The sequence below is a fragment of the Gopherus evgoodei genome, chromosome 2, assembly GCF_007399415.2.
Source record: "Gopherus evgoodei ecotype Sinaloan lineage chromosome 2, rGopEvg1_v1.p, whole genome shotgun sequence".
Lineage (NCBI taxonomy): Eukaryota > Metazoa > Chordata > Testudines > Testudinidae > Gopherus > Gopherus evgoodei.
This window is the reverse complement of record NC_044323.1, coordinates 281,586,845-281,602,000: the sequence shown is the minus strand read 5'-3', so window position 1 is coordinate 281,602,000 and position 15,156 is coordinate 281,586,845. Positions and strand designations below refer to the sequence as shown.

The following is a 15,156-nucleotide window of genomic DNA, read 5'->3' as shown; positions in this document are numbered from 1 at the left end:
ACCTGCGAACTGAATTTGAAATTAAAGTTTTGACTTATAATGGTCTTTTCTAAAAAGATATCTGCTTATTGAAAAGATAATGTAAGATACCAAGAACTTAAGATTCAAAAAGAGATGGGACATTTAAATGGATATCAAGAATATCCAGAGTTACGATAATTAACAACAAAAATTTTGAAAAGTCATTAAACCTGGTATTTCAGAGCAAGACAATCTAACCTTTAGATCAGGATTTACAGCAGGATTCTACACTTTCCTCTGAAATATCTCATGCTGGCCTCTGTCAGAGACAGATACTGGACCAGATGAACTTTAGGTCTGATCCAGTCTGGTGATTTCTGTTTCTAAACCACAGGTATGAGTGAACCCTAAGTAACTTAACTAATCATCTTACTTTTGTACCTATTTAATAATCATAAAAATAATTGCATCCCTAATTGTTCCCAGAACTATACAGTACTTTCACTCTACAACTGTTAAAAATAGTTACTCACCTTCTTATTACTGTTGTTCTTTGAAATGTGTTGTGTGTCCAACATGCTGCAAATATGCACGTCACAGCAAGGTGTTGGAGTGTTTTCCTTAGTAGTATCTGGAGGGGAGGCCCTGCCCACTCTTTGCGTTCCTCATGCTCTGAACTGAGGGTATAAAAGTCACCCCAACCATCCTTCAGTTCCTTTGCCCTGGGATCCCGATTATAGACGCTAGTGCTTTGAGTTTGAGGATGGGCCATGCAATGGACATATGCAACGCATCTCAAAGAATAGCAATTACAAGAAAATGAGTGTCTGCTTTTTTTTTCCCTTCAACTGCTTGCATACATCCATTACACTGCTGATGACCCCCAAGCCACTGTCATCGATGCCAAGGCCAAAGGGATCATTGTGATCATCTAGGTTGACCTCCTGGGTAACACAGGCCATAGAACTTCCAACATAATCCCTAGAACAGGTCTTTTAGAAAAACATCCCATCTTGATTTAAAAATGGTGAGTGATGGCGAATCCACCACAACCCTTGGTAAATTGTTCCAATGGTTAATTACTCTCGCTGCTAAAAATATACACTTTATTTCTAGTCTGAATTTGTCTAGCTTCAGCTTATAGCTATTGCATCAGGTTACACCTTTCAGACGCAGTGTGGCATGACAAGTGCACAGAAGGGTTGGTATAATGAGGTTTCCTACAATGGCATGTAACTGATCTACAACTGCTAACAGCAAATCTCTCTAATGGCCAGCGATGGGGAGGGTTCCGATTTACTACAGCAAATACTTTCTCACGTATCTGACTAGTCGGTCTTGCTCACATGCTTAGGGTTTTAACTGGCTTCCATCAGGAAGGAATTTTTCCACAGCTCTGACTGACAGAGACCCTGGAGTTTTTTGCCTTCCTCTGCAGCACAGAACATGGGTCACTTGCAGGTTTAAACTAGTGTAAATGGTGGATTCTCTGTAACTTGAAGTCTTTAAATCATGATTTGGGGACTTCAGTAACTCTGCCAGAGGTTATGAGTCTATTACAGAAGAGGGTGGGTGAGATGTGCAAGAGATCAGACTAGAATAGATGATCATGATGGCCCCTTCCAGCCTTAAAGTCTAGGAAGCACTGAAGGCTTCCTAGCTATCAGTACCGTGCAATGACATGGAGGTTTAGATATTGTCATGGAGGAGGCATATGAATGGGTACTGGACCTGAGACAGATGAGGCCATAACAGACCCTACCGTCAGTGCCGATAAGTATGGCACCTGGAACAGGGCTGCTGGAGCATCTTTGCCCTGAATCAGTGGTGAGGTCAGTACTGAAAAATACAATACAATACAATACAATACATCTCTCACAGCCACATAGGCCACTGGTGTTGTTATACTGGGTCTCTAACATGACCCTTGCCCAGGCACTTTAAACAGTGGAGAGTACAGGTTACCAACAGGCACTGGCAGATGACAGCTGGAATGGAGTTTAAAAAAGGGGACCTTCACATAGGCTCCCCTGGTACTGGGCAAGTCCCAGAAGCCAGTTAGATCCACAGAAACCAAAATAAAATTGATTAAAGAGTAAAGAAACCTCTAAAGGATGAAACAATAAGTATCACTCTGTAAAAGCTAACTATTGCAACTTTGTTCACAAAGGAACCAGGCTGTAAGCAGAGAAACGCTCTCACTACCCATCACAGGAAGTAAGAAGGAACTAAAGGATGAGTGGAGTGGCTCCATTCTTTATACTCTTGGTTCAGAGCACAAGGAAGCAATGGCTTGGGAGGGGCCGCCCCTAAAAGTGCTGCTAGCGAAAACTCTCCAGCTATGGTGCACGAGAAGTACACACTCCTGCAGCACAACAGAAATGCACAAGCACTAGAAGAACAAAATCAGATGGAAACTTGCCAGTCCTTACACTAAAATGGTATGCATAGAATTACCTTTGGATAAAAGAACTAGCCTGATGGTAGCCATTAACACCTTCCAGTATAACACCCTCCATTACCCAGCCCATCCGCTCAATCCAGTGTTAAATGCTGACATCCTGAATGACTCATCTCCTAGACAGAAATGGGGGGTGGAGGAGGGGAAGAGGAGCAGAGAGACATTCTGCCCGAGAAGCAGTACAGTTCCACATTTTTCCCACCAGAGGCCACTGTTGCACCAGAACAGACAGCAGCTCACTGACAGGCAGTAACATCCAGTGGCCAGCTGCGAACATCAGGGCACCGGAGACAAGATATGTGAAGTTGGGGGGAATACAGAGAGAGTGGGACACATGTGGCTGCTGGGGAGAGGGGGTCACAGACGGGGGTTCAGAAAGGCTATTGGGGAGACAGACTGGAGTGCAGGCTCAGGAGCTAGTGGGGTGACAGCACTGAGACAGGGGCTGAATGGGAGGGGGTGCAGGGCCACTTGGGAACAGGGGGGCTGCAGATACATATAGGGACAGGGGGCAGGCACACAGGCAGATGTGTCTGACTGAATGGGAGAGGCTAGACTGGGTCTGCATGGGGGAGGCTCCCCAACTCACTAATAACCTCCCCCTCCAAAAATAAATCTACCCTGTTCCATACTTCTCTCATCCTAACCTAACAACCCTCCGGGTTAACTCGCAGGCTCCTTCCCTCTCCCTCAGCTCCTACCTGTGACCGCAAGCCTTTCAGCTGCTTCTGAGGGGTGTGGGGAAATAAATTTCTGTATTGTAGTTTACATTAATTACTCAATGTTCTGTATTAATATGCCTACTGAGGAATCTATTTGTAACAAAAAACAAAAACAAAAAACACCACAATTTCCTGAATTTGTTTTTGGTTTGTATTGTTACAGACATACTTGCTGACAGGTATTTTGAAATAAATTACAAAAATAATTGAAACTGGCATGATTATATTGTGTCATTTTAACAGTAAAATATGCAGAATTTTGAAGCATTTTAAAATATTGTGTGTAGAATTTTTAGGTGCAGAATTCCCCCAGATGTAAAATACATGAAGGGAACAGATTTGGTGAGTAAGAAGGTACAATTTTTTTTATTTTTTTATTTTTAAACACAAAACAGTCACTTTTCATAGTAGAACTGCTCTTTAAGAGCCTACTCTTTGTGAGAGGTAAATACTCAATAAGAAAAGAGAGCACTCACTTTTCGTGAACTCATGAGAATGGTAAGTTAACATTTTGAACAAAATTTAAGAATTTTGTAACAGAAAAATGAAAGCTGCCACGCAGAACCAAATAGAAGAAAATGTTATAAAAAGACTCATCCAGAAAAGTATAAGCATTACCATAGGTTTTTAGCAAAAATGTAAAAAGTAAAAACAACAATTAATTTTGCATGAACCAGTGATTTAACTCATACCTGGTGGGTCCCTGCAGATATAACAGATGTACTGCTCTGGAATGCTGTCCTCTAATAATCCCATACATACACTATGTTGCCAGCACAGGCATTCTTCACACTACCATCCAAAAGAAACAAGGTAATTCATTATTTGTAAGTCAGTTCTGTTTGCACCCTCTTCAAAATGCAGGGAACAGCAGCTTTCCTTTAGCAGACAACTTGAGTTATAGTATCGTACTCATGCAATTTGTATTTGCTGTAGCAAAAACATAATTAAGCATAATTTTAGCTTTGAAAGTGACCCCATGGCCACAAATTCCAATCTGAAAAACAAAATCAAGGATTTAACATATAACAATTTTTTTTATAATAAAATAAGTTATTTAGCACTAAATATTTAGTAGCTGAGAATAAAGGATTTGTTCTGCTTTGAGCAGGGGGTTGGACTAGATGATCTTCTGAGGTCCCTTCCAACCCGATATTCTATGATTCTACAATAGGACTATGGCAAAATAGAAATATATAGCAATATATCATAGCATAACAATGGAAAAGAGAAAACTTCAGTTTTCATTTAGAAAGCATCTCTCCAGTACTTCAAGTTTATTTTTAATATTGCACTGATGAAAAACAAACTTAAAGAAAAAGAAAATGAAGAAAGTGTAGAAATAAAAATAGGAAGGGAGCAATACCAAGGTTACAAGGACATAGCAGCACAAGAATGACTGGCCAATTGACCTGTGTTGAGACTGGGTGTGGGAAGTATTAAATTGCCAGTTGAATTTAGAAATGGGTAATAAACAAAACATGAATGGAATAATATTTAATTATGGGGAACTTTTGAAATGAACACTGCTCTATGTTTAAAAGGGTCAATGCAATATTTAAAGATAAAATGGCTACTGGACAGCTTAGGGGACTGGTAATGGATGGAATATAGAGGCTTTCAGCTCTACGATGCTCCTTCAAATCAAGCCCAGATCAGTCATGACTGCAAATAGCCAATATCCACCTCACTCTTATCATAAATTTAAGCACTAACCAAAATGTTCTGCCTTCATAACATCTCTAAAATCCACTCTTTCCTTTCTGTCCACGTGACTACATTACTTGCCCACATCCTAAACATCTACTGCCTCGACTATTGCAGCTTTCTCCCCTCTGGACTGACACCCATTCTAACCCACCAGTCTCTCTCTCTCTCTCTCTCCTACAACTATGAGTACATCAACCCTTTTTTCAAGATCTTCCATAGCTCTTCATCATTTTTTATGTTGTTCATTTCTTCCAGGGCCTACATCATTCAGCTTCCACCTATTTATCCAACTTGGTCTCTTCTTGTGTTCCCTGCCACACATCCACTTCATTTCCACGGAGCCAGCCTAGATACTACCTTCATATCCTTCTCACTCAGATCACAGTGTCCTTTTGAATACTGCATTCTTCAAATGCTTCCCCAAAATCTATTCACCAAGCCACCGTCTTCATAAGACCAGCCATACTGGGTGAGACCAATGGCCATCTAGCCTAATATTCTGTCTTCCAACAGTGGCTGGTGCCAGATGCTTCAGAGGAAATGAACAGGGCAATTATCAAGTGATCCAGCTGTTGCTGTCCACTCTCAGTTTGTGGCAGTCAGAGGTTAAGGGACACCCAGAGGTTAAGGGACACCCAGAGGTTAAGGGACACCCAGAGGTTAAGGGACACCCAGAGCATGGGGTTGTTTTTCTAAACATCTAGGCTAATAGCCATTGATGGACCAATCCCCCATGAATTTAGCTAATTCTTTTTTGAACCCAGTTATGCTTTTGGCCTTCGTAACATCCCCTGGCAAGGAGTTCCACAGGTTGGCTGTGCACTGTGTGAAGAAGTACTCCCTTATGTTTTAAACCTGCTGTGTATTAATTTCATTGGGTGACCCCTGGTTCCTATTTTATGAGAAGGAGTAAATAACATTTCCCTATTCAAGTTCTCACACCATTTACGATTTTATAGATGTCTATCATATCCCTTCTTAATCATCTCTTTTCTAAGATGAACTGTCCCAGTCATTTTAATCTCTCCTCCAATGGAAGTTGTTCCATACCGCTAATCATTTTTGTTGCTCTTCTCTGATTTTTTTCCAATTCTAATAGATCACTGCAACTGCCACTACTGTTGGCACATTCAGAGGTGCTAAGGACTGAATGGACACAAACTGTACCAACCTCACTCATAGAGAGGTGGTTCTGCACAGAAAAAACAGAGATATTGTGTGGAATGCAAAAAGCTTTAACTGCTACCACCTTTTTCTTACCTGTTCTATAGATAGAGAACTGTAGGGATGCCAAAAAAGCAAAAATTCACAAAAAAGACTGCAGAGCAAGTGAGTGCATTACCTGAATCATGAAGCCATTTTCCTCATCCAGTTCACAAATGCATCTAACAATTTCATTGAGAGCATCCTCTTCATCCTGAGAGTCTTCAAAATTGGTTGAATCAAAGTCCTGATTGTATTCATCACCACTCAGTAATAGGCTTTCCGTGGAGGAATCATCTAAGAACTCCATATCCGAGAGGTCTAATAAAAACAAATCTGAAGTTGTATATGCAAACAAATTTAATGTTGTACATTAATTTAGGACTTAGATGCTGAATGATCCTGCACTACACATAGCGGAAGTCACTCACAGATTTACTGTTGGAAGATTACACTTCTGGGTGACCTCTACTGTATATACAGCAATGTAGCCACCTTAGAGGTAGGAGTGGCAACATCCAACCAGTGCTCAGCACAATGCACAACAGCATGAGGAGAGTAAATGTTTTGTTCAATTTGTCATGAAAGTATATACACGTTGGTTTAACATACAAGCATAAAAAGTTTCATATTTTTATGCCTAAAGTGAATGATTTGGCTTGCATTTGGCCTTTTTAATTCACCTTCTTTGGGAAATATAAAATTTTAAAACAAAATTTCCTATTGTTCAGCCAACCTACTTTCTCCACTCAGGTCAACAGACAGAATGGCTCTCGGATACTGGTATGACGTGTTCTTCTCTGTAAACATACTTCGCAGAGTCAGAGAGCTCCCAGAAGAACGTGTGAGTGGAGAGGAACACCTTTCCAAAAACTCAAGAGAACTATCTTCATAATCCGAATAATCTACAAAATTAACATGAACATTGGTTATCTCATGTAATAGTACTCAGAAAAAGTATGTTTGTAAAAGTTCACAAGCCAGAGAATGATGATTATGTAAGAAAGTTACAACATTATGTGCAAAAGATAAAGAATATGCATTAGTGCATAAATACCAAAATGAAGGGAAACGGATAAATATCTACACATCACACAAACCCCTAAACTGTTTTTTTTACGTATGTATGGATGTAAGCGATATTAAGAATATTATGGTTACCAAGTCAAGCAGAAGAGTAAAAAAATTACAAAGTTCAAAATTTCACACATGACTTCAGCTCTGCCCCTCCTTTATGTACATACACTGCACCAGCCTAATTATATAACTTTTATTTCTCACTTCATAAATCTGAGATTGTGAGAAAGTACCTTGTAAGACTACAAAAAAGAAAGAATATTGCACTATATCCATAATCAGAGTTCTCCAATTGATCTTTGACTTTTTTGTCAGTTCTTTTCTATCGAAGAGTATTGTGTGTATTGGACACATCTTAGAGGGTTTTCACAAATCATGCCTCATCAGCACCTGGTTCTCCTTCGTTCCCACTGACAATAAAACAGTATCCCTGTGGCAACTGCAACAGACTTACATGGAAAATAAAATTAGTAACGATGAACGTTTGACTACTACTGATGTTTTCTAGAAATTATGAGCCCCAGTTCTTGTGTTTTTCTTGTTTTGATGTTTGAGAAAAACAGGACCCTTTTTGTCTCACATTCCTCTCCTGCTTCCCAAATTTCATGCCTAAATCTGTTCAAACGTCTGCTGCTAAGATGATCTTCCTTTCCAACACACTATGCATGCCAAATTTTTAAAAATGTTGCCAATTAAGCCATGGACCTGAGGTCTGCTGGAGGTTATGTGCACAGCTCCGCAAATGTTAGGTAATTTAAAAAAAAAAAAAAAAAAAGATAAATACTTAATTTTCAGAGATGCAGAACTACACCTTTGTGCGATATTGTAAACTCACCTCCCCCCTCCCCAATAAACTAATAATGGGAGAACTTTAAAAAGTTTTGAGGTTTGGATAAATATCTGGTTTTGATGCCTCTCTAAAACAATGTAATCCTCCACATGATTTTCAATCCTCTGTTTCTGTCCATCTGCTAACTTCTACAGCATCTCCCATAGACTCACAAAATCATAGAATATTGGGGTTGGAAGGGACCAACCCCCTGCTCAAAGCAGGACCAATCCCCAGATTTTTACCCCAGTTGCCCAAATGGCCCCCTCAAGGATTGAACTCACAACCCTGGGTTTAGCAGGCCAATGCTCAAACCACTAACTCCCCCCCGCTACACACACCCATTCTGTACTCTTAAAGTCCTGTTTCCTTTCCTTAGAAGTGATTCTCTCCATCCTTTTTCTTCCACTTTTATTTTTATCTCTACTCCCACCCCCAATTCATTCTGTACCTCTCTCCATCCCTGTGTCTGCTGCTGCCACCTTCTCTCCTTTTTCCCTGGAGATCAACTGCAGCATCAACACCACTACCTGGAAATGTTGAGACAGCAGCTCTACACAGAACAGCTCTGCACAACTGGCCCGAGCCTGCAGCTACAACAGTCATAGAGAACAATACATGGCCTGATATTATCCATGCACAGTGAGACTACCTGTCCTAGGGCTGGGAGTTAAATAATTGTACTCACTACTCATTACTTCAACTTTCTCATCTTCCTTTTTAAAAGTATTCCACAGCCCTGCTACCACCATCTACAATAGTCCCATGCTGCATGCTTTGTTCAGGCTTCTCCCCCTTTCCACCATAATCCACTGTCAATTCTGTGCTTTCTTCCATACCCCCTCTAAGCTCAGGGTAGCCTCCTAGTCAACATTCCCGAAGAACCTTTACTATCCTTCACACCACTTCTAAATATGATCTACTCCTTGAGACCCATGATCAGTGACAACTGCAATGCTACTGAGTAACTGTGTTAATTGTCATCTTCTGTATTGTCTTGAGGTGCTGTGCATTTAGATAGTAATTTTTTTGCCCAATGTCATCAATGCACAGCAGCATATCCATCTATGATGTGACAAATAACATTGAAATACATTGTGACAAGGGATTCTCTCTTCTTCATCCTCCTGCACTCTTAGGTGCACAGGGCATCCGTTAGTTTCCACCATTTATTTTGGTCTTGTGCGGGTATGTTCAGGCTTCTGAGTGTCATATACTTTCTCTATTGTTCTGTGTAAAGTTGCTCTAGGTCGACCTCTTTTTCTCTTTCCAGGTGGTGTCCACAGTATCACTAGCAATGGAAGTCATATTGCCGGCATCCTCAAAGTGTATCCAAAATATGTCCATCGTCATCATCTTACCATATTTGATATTTTAGATTGGTTTGTTCTACTTAGATTTTCTGATGCTGCAAGAATCTCTTTCCAATGGACTCTGAAGATCTTCCACAGACAGACATTTACTTTTAAATGAGATGTCTTCTTATCAACATCTATAGTAGATTTCCACGACTCTGGTCCATGAAAGAGGACGGAATTCATGCTGGTGTTAAAAATTCATAATTTTAGGTCATTGCCAACCATGATACTTTTCCAAACCTTTTCAAGTTTATGGAAAATGTTTTCTGCTTTTGACATTCATTGCTTGACATCTAGCCTCAATGACAAGAGCTATCTAGAAATTTGAGTAAACAAAATAAGTGTAGAAAATACGTCTATCTGGTACATCAAGTACTAGCAAGCTTTCATCTAAATGAAATGGGAAATCTTCATAAACTGTTTTTTCATTTGTCCAACTTACACTCAAGTCATCCTTTCCTATGCAGCATGCATGAATGTTAATCATTCCTCTATTGCAGACGCCAGAGTATCCTTCTAGTCTTCTCTATTCACTCACTAGAAATATCTGATAAACTGAAGGTTACAGCTAATATACATAAGGGTTTTCGAAAATACTTTGCTCTCTATGCTCAGAGGAACACTATGTAACACTTGTTCCAATTACATTACATTTCCAGAAGATATACTTGTAATTCCAAATCAATACCATGGCCAATTAGGCCTATTCAGTATAACCTGTACAGTACCCAATATAAACTAATACAGGAAGCCAAACTATGCTCAGTTTAAATTTGCATCTGACTGCTACAACAGTCATTCTCAAATCTGTCTGTTCAAGTGTATTTGTCATTATTTTGATGATTTTTATGTAAAGGTTGCATATTCATTAGTAATTTTCATTTATGTAAGGTTTTACATTAATACTCTGATTATACTTTCAAAGGGCTGAACAAACAGTATTACACTTTTTAAAATTTATTATTCAGAAACTGGTTTAAACTACAAAAAGATCTCCCGGGCATGTGTTCCTAAATATTGCAACATAGCTGCTGGTAACACTCCGTTTTTGGCCTTATTCTTAAACCACATCTGCGTGGAAGCAATAGCAGTTTATCCTCTAGAAAGTCATGGTCAGAAATTGTGATGAACTAGGAAGGTCTTTACAACACTATTGTGTCACAATTCTGTTTTACTGTATATAGCAGCAGCAAAGAATGAATGTTAAGAGATAAACATGAATGAATGAGACATCAACAAAAGCTGTCCTATTACCATCACTCCTCCCTCTCCCCTTTAAAAAAAAATTATACAATAGAACCTTCCCCAGCTTTCCCTTTGTTTAGAGTTGCCTGCCTACTTAGGCCGTAACCTCCTCAAGAGCAGGGATTATGTATTCTTCTGTGTCTTGAACAGTGTTAGGCTCACCGTCTGTACACAAAAAGCTGAGAAAAGAGGGAACGAGACTAGAAATCTTGTGGTGTAGAATGTAAAAAACACACTTAAAACCACATGCTTGTGAGCAGAAGTTTTCATTAAAAATCCTTGTCGTGGGTGCTCTTAAATTATTAATCCCAGAGAGTTGCCAGAAATCTTGTCTGGATTACTCTGAACATTTTAATCAGGAATATTATGACTGACATCTACTAAGGTACACTACAGATTTGTTAGTGAGGTAAATCAATCTGAGGGGCATGCCAAAGGCAGCTAATAGTTTTTGTTTTTCATTTTACCTCTTTTATATTACAGAGAAAAGAAGAGCATATCCCATGAACAAAAAGGCAGCAGAAAGGTAAGAAAAATACATGGTATAATTAAATGGCAAGTCCCAAGACATTTACGGTAAACAGGTATTTTTCACAAAATGGATATCTCGTCACTGGGATGAAGAAAAGATCAAAGAGTTTTGGCCATATTATTATTTGTATTACCCTAGCACCGAGAAGCCCTGGTCATAGACCAGGCCCCAAACACAGAACCAAGGGACAGAGCTTGCTCAAAAGAGCACATAATGTAAGTCTAAGACAAGAGGCAACTGATGGATATAGACAGATGGTGGAGTACAAGGAAACACTGTGACAAAATTGGGCAGCAAGATAGGCAGCGATCTCAGCAGATCAGCGGCCTAACCGTTTGTTGTAAGCAGCAAGCAAAAGGAGACTTTAGAAGGAGGATAACAAGTTGGTTTTGTAGATGTTTATGGGGAAGCTCTTCCCAACTTGAGGGGCAGAATGGGAGAAAGCACAAAAGTGCTCGTTTGCAAACAATGAGTAGGCTATGAAGGCTGGCATCATGGGCTGATCAGATGCAGAAGTGAACATCTCAACAGTGAATGAGAGATGATATGAGGGTAGGAGCAGGCCATGAAGGGTCTTGAAAATGAAGACAAGTAGCTAATCTTTGATACAACAGAGGAGGGGGAACCAGTGGTGGGATGCAAAGACACAGGTAACATAGTTAAAGTGACAGGCTAGGAAAATGATCACAGCAGCATTCTAACTGGATATGAGCAAGGCAAGAGTGCATTTGTCAAAGCCTGCGAAAAGGATGTTGAGGTAACTGAGATGTGAGATGATGAGAGCCTGCATGCAAGTTTCAGCTATCAGAATGGATAGGAAAGGCTGTATCTTAAAGATGTTATGCAGAAAGAATTGGCAAGATTTAGACACAACCTAAACGTGAAGATAAAAGTAAGCAGTGAGATAGTCAGGGATGAATGTGAAAGTCTGAGATGCAGAACTGAGTGGAGGGAGGCTGGAGTGGAGAAGTGTATCTACATGTCACTGGTGTAAGAATAGTAGTTAAAGCCATGAGTAGACATGATCACCCAGAGATGGGATCTAAAGGGAGAAGGAGAGGAGATACCAGATCAAAGTGCCTTTGCTACGTGAAATTTCAAGACCAACACACCTCCTTTTGGTAATTTCTGATATTTCAGAACTTGTTTCTGAACTGTTCAATAATTCAGTATGATTGTTCAATATTTCAGTCAGTAACAACCACCAATCAGAACAAAATAGTATTTGATCTTTACTTTTTGTCTTACTTTTCTGTCTTTACCTTCCTTACTGAACTCACCATGCTGTTTAGATTTCTTCTTCTTTTTCTTCTTCTTCTTCTGTTTTGATTTATGATCTTTTTCCTTTTTCTCTTTTCTCTCTTTATCTTTTTCCTTCTTTTTACCTAATTGCAAATGAACATTTTAAAACAACATCCTTGAATACCTTTTTCTTTCAGTTACCCTAAAAGCAACATTTAAATTTTAAATCAGTTGCCCAGAATGATTCAATTAATTTGTTCAGTGCCATGAGTATAGCCCTTGTGATTAACTGATTTTTTGGAATAGCACTGGGGTTCCTCCTTAGCTGAGACACCTTGAAGTTAACAGTTATTAGTGAGACTCTTCCTAGCAAAGTAACATAATTCAGCTTCAGTGTCAAGGAGTCAACTGTATCCCACATTCTGACAGGTAACATTGTGTAGCCTTCAGAATTTCCAGATGTGACCCACACATGAGGGAAAAAAAACAAAAAAGACCCAGTTTTAATAAAAGCTTACATTTTAAAAATGTATATTTAAAAAATACATCAGTAGTACATCCATTAGTTTGTAAGAAACAGAGTAGACAACCCATTTACTTTCCAGGTTTTGATTATGCTGTAGAAACACGGAAGATGAGAACAGGAAGAACTCTTTAATTTAAAAAATTACATCCTCTAGCAAAGCATGCTAGGTGATCTAATATGGAGATTAATGATAAGCACCTGAAACTGCAGCAGCCATAAATTCCTTTAAGAACAGCTAGCTATCCTCTCACCCAAAATTTTATCAGCAGTTTGTTCTGAATAAAATTAAAGTTACATTTTTGTACGTCTACTCCTTTTTAAGTACTACTGACATCTGCATGAGAACGAGTTTTTGTCTTATAATAATTCATCTGTCCCCGCTATGTGTTTCTCATGGGAAGCCATAATCCACAGCTTCTAACTTTCACAGTTATTTTCAAAGCAGTCGTTTGTGAGGTAAAAAAGAGGGACTTAACTTCAGCTGGAAAATAAAACTCAAGGACTGACTCTAAGATAATACTCTTTTTTGTGTACATTCCCCTTAGCCACACAAAATAAGAGTAGATATAGTGAATGTTTCAGTTACAGCTAATTGGGCTTATTTCTATTCCTTCTTTTCTTCCATAGATTGATGATCAGTTCAGACACATGTAGGGCTGAACTGTGTCAAAAATTAATTTGTTTGGGGATGGAAAATAATGAATTGTGGCAAAAGTGAAATTTTTTGAATGAGACCTTATCTGACCATCACTAATATTTGGAGAGTGAATGCCCAAACTTCCTTAATTTAGATTTCATTTTAAGAGGCATTGCATATTCTGTTGGCTATCTAGCCACTAGACTTTTCCTTTATTTATTCCACCTCTAGGCACATGTTAATAACCACACATACCACTAATTTCATTGAAAAAGGTTATAAAGGGTACCCTATCATTATTCCTTCCATCTTAGGCCTCACTCCCCAGCCAGTTGGTCTAGGAATGGAGACATGAAATTATAGCTCTACTATTACTACAGATCTTGTCCCTCTGTGTCCTTGCAATTTACACACAATCTCTTAGGCATACACTGTCACACTAGTTTATTTATTTCCAAGAAGCCCTTACACATCAATTTAGGTGTCTTGGTTTCAGGTTTGTTGTTTTTTAAAAGCTGGTTGCATTAGAAATATTAAAACAGCTGAGCACTTACACCCGAAAGAGCATAATGGGTAAAAAGTTAGGGACAGGCTATGTTCTTGCTCTCTCAAGCTTTAGACTTTTTGCTTAAATATGATTTTCTGTGCATACCAAATGATGATGAGCTTTTCTCTTCCAATTTCACTTTTTTTTCAGTTTTCAATATACCTGTAGATTTAAGAAAAACACACAAGCTTAGTGGGACCACCGCGGACGATGTACTTTCTTGTAAAAGTTACTTGGATGTAAACATTCCTATCAATACATAATTAAAAGAAAGATACAAGTAACACATTGATTTTTAAAGATGCTTTACAATTAATTACTTTTACGGTCTTAAGCACTGGAAACGAAAAGCATTGTAGGTTACCAACTTCTGAATGCTTGTCCTTCTCAATGACCTTCTTTAACATTTTCTCCTGCAGATTCTCAAAACATTTCTCCTCTACAGGCACAGAGAACTGTATCTCTGTCCCGTCAGAGCTGACTGACGTGGAGGACCTCTTTTTTTCACTATTCCCTTTGGGTAACTTTAGGCTATTGGTTAAAGGCATTTCCAGATGTAAGGCATGTACATGGGATGAGGGTACTGAAAACAAGACGACAAATTTACTGGGTATTCAGTTAAGGATTTTATCCTGTATATCAGCATAGCAGCCAGGTCACTGGCTGAGTCAGGCTGCTGAAATGACAAGTACAGGAAATAGTTTCATAATAGTGAACATATTGTTAAGTTTTGAATGCCTAGGTCTCTGTCTTACTATTTACTAAATGCTACATGCCAAAAAAAAAAAAAAAAAAAAGTCTGTTCTCTCTACTTTAAAAAAAAAAAAAGAGAGATCAGTTCCAAACAGAGAGGTTAATTTCAATTTAATTCTCTTCTGCTTTAGACAATTTTCACCCCTTTTCTTCTCTTTTCATTACAGTGGAAGTTACTGGTAACAGTCAGGGAGTTGATGTTACCACAGTTAATTAACTGTGTCTTATTTTCAAGGGACAGCTATCTCTAATAAATTTTAGGGTTACAGTGCTACTTATTAAAACCTATTTGGCTCAACAGAAAGTCTGCAACGAAGTTTATTGCATTCAGGAGCTATTTTGAAAAATGGTAT

At 38.9% G+C, this 15,156-nt stretch overlaps 1 protein-coding gene across 4 annotated transcripts in view; it reads right to left on the bottom strand.

Annotated features, from left to right (window-relative positions):
* The window catches only part of PHF20L1 (PHD finger protein 20 like 1), an 88,227-nt gene that overhangs the window by 16,796 nt on the left and 56,275 nt on the right, over positions 1–15,156 (bottom strand). For 3 of the 4 annotated variants that reach the window (XM_030553853.1, XM_030553856.1, XM_030553854.1), the window contains 5 exons: positions 14,156–14,212; positions 12,379–12,483; positions 6,798–6,962; positions 6,197–6,378; positions 3,837–3,936 (listed from right to left, as the gene is read on the bottom strand). In XM_030553853.1, the coding sequence (XP_030409713.1) occupies positions 3,837–3,936; positions 6,197–6,378; positions 6,798–6,962; positions 12,379–12,483; positions 14,156–14,212 (609 nt within the window). Of the gene's footprint in view, positions 1–3,836; positions 3,937–6,196; positions 6,379–6,797; positions 6,963–12,378; positions 12,484–14,155; positions 14,213–14,414; positions 14,634–15,156 lie in introns of all 4 variants that reach the window. The other variant, XM_030553852.1, reaches the window with a different exon arrangement.